The sequence below is a fragment of the Henckelia pumila genome, unplaced genomic scaffold (genome assembly GCF_033568475.1).
Source record: "Henckelia pumila isolate YLH828 unplaced genomic scaffold, ASM3356847v2 CTG_477:::fragment_1, whole genome shotgun sequence".
Lineage (NCBI taxonomy): Eukaryota > Viridiplantae > Streptophyta > Magnoliopsida > Lamiales > Gesneriaceae > Henckelia > Henckelia pumila.
The window spans coordinates 611,253-619,247 of NW_027331840.1; the positions used below are offsets into that span (position 1 = coordinate 611,253).

Below are 7,995 nucleotides of genomic sequence, written 5' to 3' on the forward strand. Positions count from 1 at the left end.
TTCTATACTTAAGTGCTACTAGACCTGATATCATTTATAGTGTTTGTCTATGTGCTAGATACCAGTCTAACCCAAAAATTACTCACCTAAAGGCTGTGAAACGTATACTGAAATATGTGGCAGGAACTGTGAATTTGGGTTTGTGGTACACTAAAGAAACCAATTCGAATTTGGTAGGGTTTAGTGATGCTGATTGGGATGGGGATTTAGATGAGAGAAAGAGCACTTCGGGAGGATGTTTTTATTTGGGGAATAACTTAGTGTCATGGTACAGCAAGAAACAAAATTGTGTCTCATTGTCTACTGCCGAGTCTGAATATGTTGCTGTAGGAAGCTGTTGCTCTCAACTCCTATGGATGAATCAAATGCTAAATGATTATGGTGTTAAGAGTGATACTCCTATTGTGTACTGTGATAATTCTAGTGCCATTGATATATCCAAAAATCCAGTACAACACTCTCGAACCAAACACATTGACATTAGACATCATTTCATTCGAGATTTGGTTGATAAAAGCATGATCTTAATTGAGTTTGTTGGTACAAATAACCAATTAGCTGATATATTCACAAAAGCTTTGGATTTTGAGAGATTTTCAAGTCTAAAGAAGTCTCTCAGTATGTGTGCATTATAGACAGGATCGAGATGTTGTCAGGAGTGTTGCCAACACCATGTGACAACACCTTTTCATGCATGTGCATTTTTAGGATTTTAGGCATTTTTGCATTCATGCATTCATTCTATTTTGTGATGTCTTGGATACTTTGTAACCATTGATTAGTTTTCACTCAGGATTATGTGCAATATTTTTTACAGCTTATGAATTAATTGAAGAAAATTTCTGACTAAGTCATGAAGTAGTGGAGGGACGTTTGTGTATTCCATGATCTTGTCCCAAATGAAAAGTGACTTTAAATAATTCAGAATGCCAAAAGAATAATTAAGCTTGAATTAAGTCAATCATCAAATTTGATTGACAATCAGAAGCAAATGGAAAAAGCTACCTAGAGGGGTCCATTTGAAGATCGTTCCTTTAGTGTGCAGGCTACCACTTCTGCAATAATAATGAAAAAGGAAATTAAATTTTTTCTGAATCCTGAAGTGTTGCTGGGAGATGTTGCCAACATCGTGGATAACACCTCATTTGTCAACATGTATCTGCATATCTCTTTGCATTTTAAATTTATGTCACATTCTGTTTTAGACATAATTAGGACATTCATATTTTATTTTGTGAATATCGTAGGCTGAAAGGTTATAAATTCCGATCTAACAAAATTTTTGAATTTTGCCCTATCCTCCGAATTTTTGAATTTGAATATGAGTGGATTTTGTTACAGTGGTGTTATATTCTGATGAGGAGTTAAAATTGGAAAATTTTGGTGAAATATTTGGCCAAGATTATCGTAGAAAATCAATGGGATTTTTGCCTTATTTAAATTGTCCTTATCATCATTTTCCTCTTAGTTACCGTTAGGGTCTTTGTTACCGTTGGGGCCTACTCAGAATACGAGTTAGAATAGGAAAAGGTTTGAGGGTTTATTTATCTGGGATTTTATTTTTTTTAACTCTTTATATCTCTATTTTCATCTTGCATTCCCTCATCTTCTCTGTGTTATATTGTCCTGCTCCCTTTCTAAATACTCTACCCTCACATATTTTCATGGCAGGAAAGGTTTTGATTCCCAAGATATTCGCTCTGAAATGGGTTACAATGAAGATGCTGCTGAAGGTGTCACAACACCTACATCACCACACCCCGTGGTTGAGCAAGCTATTGTTCCAGTTACTGAGGAACCTGTGCCTCTGGACTCTATCGCTCCAGGAGAGCCTTACAATGCCATTGATGTGGATAATATGCCAGATATGAGCATTCTAAACAGGGTGTTTCCCACGAAACCCTTAACCCGCCGATCCAAGAGACAAGCTGGATATAATCCAGATTACACAGCCTCCAAACGATTCCGTGGGAAGGGTCAATCATCACGGCCGTCTATACTAGATACAGAGTATTCTTCAGGAGATGCAAGCGATGATGAAGATTTCAAATTGGTGCATCGAAAGAGGGGAAAAGCAAGTGACATGGAACCCTCTGTTCCAACCATCCCCGTTCCATTTGCATCAGCAGAGAATTCATCTTCTGATGGTGACTCCACAGAATCAGTAAACCCATCACCTGTTGCTGAAAAAGAAAAAGATGCATCTGCATCAATCCCGTCTGATGGACCATCTTCTACTGTTACCCTTGTGCCATCTGATGATGAGGAGATTTCCATATCCCAGTTCATGGCTAAGATGAAGAAAGGAAAAGGCAAGAAGCATATACCATCTCCAACTGCCCCTGTTCAGGAATCGAATGATGAACCTGATGAAGAGATGCTAGCTGAATTTGCTGACAATCGTCCTAAACCTTCTGAGAGTTCCAGCTCTACTTCAAGTGAAGATTCAAATTCTGAGGACGAGTTGGAAGAAGAGTCAGATTCTGGTGACTCTGAAGAAGTTGAAGAAGAAGGTGCTGAGGAAGGTGTTGCCGACACCCTGGACAACACCTTAGGAGAAGAGTATCGGGTAAATTCATCCTATTCCTCTGTTTTTATACCAAGGAAATTGCTGACTACTGGAAGAATTATGTTGATAGAGATTTTTTGGAAGAGCACAACATTGATCTTGAGAGCTATGGAGCTCAAAACATGGTGAAATTCTTTGAGGTAAGGAACCTTCTGTCTACTGTTACCACTGCTGGTTCATATTGCAGAGAGATTGTGCGAGAATTCTACTGCAATCTCACTGAGGCTGTAAGGGATCCAAGATTCATGAAGTATGGGAAAGTATATGTGCGAGGGAAGATCTTCTCATTCAGCCCTGCCATTATCAATGGATTCCTTCAGACTCCTGCCTCTGATGATGCTGAGTTTCCAACCATGGATGAGATGATATCTGTCATCACTGGGGGGGCATGTTACCGCGTACCCAGCACATTCGAGAAAATTGTCTGCAGCCAAGCTTACATCGTTCTACTCTGTGCTTCATAAAACTACAGTGAAGACCTGAACTCCATCTGGAAATTCCAGTGTGGTTACCAAGCATCAAGCTCCTGTCTTGTATGCTATTGGTAATGGGATTGCTTTTAACTATGGCCGACTTGTGTTTGACACAGTCATGGAATTTGCAGATGGTGCACAACCCACCTTGAAGCTGCCTTATCCATCACTCATCTACTCTATGCTACTGTCTCAAGAAATTGAGAAGGATGATGATGAAGTCCTTATTGAGCATGGGGAGTTGCTAAATATTGCACCGGCATTGCTCAAAGGAAGTCGGAGGATAGACCTTCCGTGGTCTGAAACTGCTGATTATGCAGGTGTCATGGCAGTTGTTGCCAACACCTCCTCTGCTACCGCTGTATTTGTGCCCCTTTTACTGCTCACGATGTTGATCCTGCATTCATTCAAGATCAATTGGTGCACGCTGAGCAGAAGATTGATCAAGCTAAGGCTGACCTTGCCTATTACGAAGGGTTAAAGGCTCACTATGAGTCTCTTTTAAGGGGAGCTGGCCCTTCTGAACAAAAGGGGGGAGAATAAAGTGATGTGGCTAACTCCGAGAGCAATCAATTTTAATTTTTTTTTTTTGTTTGTGTTTGTGTTTGTTTAGCTTATTTGTTTTTATTAGGTTAAGCTTGTGTTGGTATTAATTGCTCTGTGTTGCTCTGCCTCTAATCAAAACTATTTTTCTATTTTTCCTGATTGATTCGCATTGATTAATTCTCATTGCACTTATGGTTTCTGATTTGAGGTGTCATAGCTAAGTGTTGCCAACATCTTATGACAACACCTCAGCTTATACTTAGGGAGATAATCTATTCAGGGGAAGTTTTGTTGTGTTTTGTCCAAAAAGGCAAAAAGGGGGAGATTGAAAGGAATATTTTATTCCTTAAAATCATCCTAATTTTGAAAAAGATCTTATTTTATCTTTTGACTTTCTTGGACATGAAGTTATTTAATTTCTTTAATAACTTGATTGAATTAAAATTATCAGAATATTATATTATCAAATATCTATTGATTTAAATTCCTTATTGTGCAGATTTGCCTTGATCAAGATCTAGAGTCCTACGTCTACAAGGAAACATTCTAAAGAAGGACTCTTGCTCTATTTATTGATGACATTCACGCACAAGTATACAGAGATAGAAAAAGAGAGAGACCGTGAGATTTCGAAGGCTTGTACGTTTGAAGGACTGCTGGAGCTTGACGGTTGAACTTAGTACTTGAAGCCGTGAAGAACAATTCGAAGATTGTAGATTGAAGAAGTGTGCTACTCATGTGTTTTAGGCTTCAAGAGTTTTTCTCCTTATTCTATTTTTCATTATTTTATTTCGTATAGAATGTTTTTAGGAGAAACTTTATTATTTATTTTCTCACTTGTGTTGAGAAATTGATTTTTACAATAATCACTAGTTTTAGGGTTTGTAAAACTCTTTAAAAGTTTTCTATTGAAGTTTTGCCCTGAGGCACTGCAAGAGTATTTATACTCTTGCTTAATTCATTTGAGTCTGTTTATTTTGGTTGCTTAATTATTTTATACACGCTTAAATTATATTCCGCTGCAAATTACTCAATATGTTATAATAGGTGTTGTCAACACCTCAAACTGTTTATGTGCAACCCTTATTTCCTTACACATTTGACAGCTTGAAAATGAGCAACTCTCTTTGCTTCTTCAGGAAGCCATGACCAAGGATACACAATTAAGATGCTGCTGCTGAATCAGACTCCAGCTTGAAATCTTACTTGTCTGAGGCATACTTGCATCCCATTTTTCACTCTTACGAAGAAGTGGAGTTGGTTGGAGTTAGAATCGATAAGAACGAGTCCCATGTTGCCAATGCCTCTCAAAATGATCTCAGTTCTTTGCCCCCTCATGGCGCATATCATCGTGAAAACGAGACTGTCACGCCCCGAGACCGAGACGTGCCACCGGCGTTGTTTTAAATTCACACAAATTGTAAAACAACCAGCCTCGTAGTACAGTATATGCAAAACAGTCTTTTCTCATAAATAAAAGCTCCAAAATATTGTCTTTACAACTCGATAATCCAAAAATAACAAAACAAATGCGGAAGCGACTAAAACTTAAATAACAAAGTATTAATGTATTAATCCCAAAATAAAATAACCAAATAAACTCTTAAAATATTCTTCTATCACCATCCCCAAAACATATCTTGTTCACGCTCTTCTAAATCATCATCTGCATCATCATCTGGGAGGGAAAAGGTAAGGGGTGAGTGTTTTGGGAAACACTCAGCAAGTGGAGGCCGATCGATCATACCAAAATATATACATATATATTTATTTCAAAAACTCATGAATTAATTTAAATCATAAACATTTCATATCATGTCTCAACATAGCATATCATAAATAACATCATAACATATTTGACATGACATAACATAATCTTTGACAAGACACTGAAATTCCTCTCATTACTCGTGGCTAACTGATCAGTCCCCTATATGTAATCCCTCTAAGGGGTGAGGTCATAGAACGGTTATTATACCCACCGTATCAGGGCCATAACATAACATGGTTCGGAAATTCCCTTTCCACTCCTAATTCGAGTCATAACAGTGTCAAAACATATTTTCCAGCAAAACATTATCATGAACAATATTAAATAACAAAATTCCAACGATTAACATGAGCGATCGAATTTTGTAAAACATACATATAATTTTAAAGCATAAGCCCACTTACAGAATATACTTGTACGGAATCAAATACTTGACAAGGCTGGACCGAAACTTCAAAGAGGGATTCTTCGAAAATCCCACTATGCTCACGTGTTGATAGCTTATAGAACAAGCAAGCACTAAATCCTCCAAATTTTCTAGCCCAAATTCTCGAAAGTTTGATGGCACAAGATGACAAATTCCTTTGACTTTTATGGTGAAGGATTTAAGAAAACAAAAAAAAACAGGACAAAGTACTTTCCCAAATGACAGCCTTTAACTTAAATAAATCATCTACTATGGCTCGAGATTTGAGAGTGTGAGGGAAGGGTTTCGGTGTGATAAAAAAAATCAGCAAAAGTTGGAAGAGAATTATGGCCGAGTGATGCGGCTTCTTGCTCTTAAAAAGGGGAGAAAAATCAGTCTTGATCTCGAGTTTTGAGGAAAGAAAATCTGCTTCCATATAACTTGATTTGATTGCTGCCAATACAAAGATTTATATCCAAGATTTCCGCCATCACCGTGCACTAATTAGAAGGAAATATTTGCCTTCCATGCTTGGGAGTTTTATTCCTTACGGATGAAACTTGGGGCCAAAGTCTCGGGTTTCACATCCCTCCCTCCTTATGAAAAGTTTCGTCCTCGAAACTTGGGTTAACTTGCTCTTAGGGGTCGCTATTCTAAATAGTTAAGTCAGTTCCTCAGGTATAAGTCCTAAATTCTTAGCGAACCTATTAGATGTAAACGAATGTGTGACACCAAAATCAAATGAAACATATGTAGACACATTGTTGATTAGAATGGCACCTGTCACGATTTTGTTTGAACCACCTGCTTCTTCTTGAGTAATGGCATAGACACGAGCATTGGGTTTATTTTCCTTTGATTGGCCTTGAGTAGTAGTATGTGGTCCTATCCTTGCCTTAATGGTTTCGGTACATTGAGCAATTCGGTGTCCGAATTTTCCATAGTTGAAACAGGCACCAGTGTTTCGACGACATTCCCCTTCATGTCGGAGGTTGCAAGTGGGGCATAGCTTGATCTGTGGAGGGTTTGGAGCAACATAAGTTTCCTTGAAGGATTCATCATAATTGTTCGAATGCTTGGACACGTGTTCGTGTGAAGAAGATTGGCCAGGCAGAGGTCGTTTGTTGTGGAAGTCATTCTCACGACGCTTGATATCTGATTCAGCTCGGATGGCCGCTCCCATAAAGTCTGCAAAGTTGGCAGGCTGATAAACTGCTAATGCCGACTGTATACGACTGTTCAACCCCTTCTTGAAACGGTGCAACTTTAGATCGTCATCTCCCATAATTGTTGGGGCATAGGACCCGAGCTCATTGAACTTGGAGGCGTATTCCACCACTGTCATATCTGGTGTTTGCGTAAGGTTTTCAAAATCGCTCAATTTCTGCATTCGAACCTCAGCTGGAAAGTACTGCTTCAGAAATGCGGTACGAAACTGTTGCCATGTGATTGGTCCCGCTGCTAACATGGCTGGTGAGACAGCTTCCCACCACTTACTTGCTTTGTCTTCGAGGAAGGGTATCGACACCTCTACTTTTAGTGCTTCAGGAACTTCAAGTAGACGCAGTTGGTCCTCCATCTTCTTCATCCAATTTCGTCCCACCTCTGGGTCAGCATCTCCCTTGAACATTTCAGTTCGATTCTTGCGAAGAGATTCATAATGGAATTTGACCCCATTCTGAGCAGGTGGAGGAGGTGGCGGATTGCCATTGTCGTTGCCGTTGCCATTTGTATTTCCCATCCCTTGGAGGGTCGTCGCCACTATTGCTGCGATAGCCGCAAGGTCTTCTCTGCTAAGACTGATTCCTGGAGGTGGATTCGCATTATCCCCACGATTGTTGTTGCGTGTTCTTGGGGGTTCTCCGGCCATTTCCTAAAGTAAAGGAGTTCTAAGAGTTTGTCGAAACACGATACTTAAAGAATAAAGGAAATAGCGGAATAAATGAATCAATAAATAATCCAAAGGAATAAAAGTTATTTTATTGATTCCCAAAATGTCATGAAGGTGAACGAAACAAAACAAGCTAAGTCTCAAAAATACCAATATATCAAAACCGTGCTGAATAAAAAATCAAAACAATGATGAAAGAACTAAGCTAGGTGGTAGCCTAATCTATGATTTCTTCATTCTCCGCTGCTTCCACGGGGCCCTCAATCTCTACTCCCTTCGGATTCTCTTCTAGTTCTTCCTATGGATCTTCTTCCGGATCGTCTACTTGCAGCTGGTTAA

The 7,995-nt window shown here is 39.0% G+C and overlaps 1 protein-coding gene across 1 annotated transcript; it reads right to left on the reverse strand.

The window, feature by feature from the left end:
- Positions 1-6,426: 6,426 nt before the first annotated feature.
- Positions 6,427-7,635, reverse strand: LOC140872770 (uncharacterized). Its single transcript, XM_073275652.1, has one exon. The coding sequence runs from the start codon at positions 7,633-7,635 to the stop codon at positions 6,427-6,429; it is 1,209 nt and encodes a 402-aa protein (XP_073131753.1).
- Positions 7,636-7,995: the final 360 nt, after the last annotated feature.

What these genes read in the sequence shown, in the direction of transcription:
- LOC140872770 (XM_073275652.1), bottom strand. Translation starts at nt 7,635, where the DNA reads ATGGCCGGAGAACCCCCAAGAACACGCAACAACAATCGTGGGGATAAT.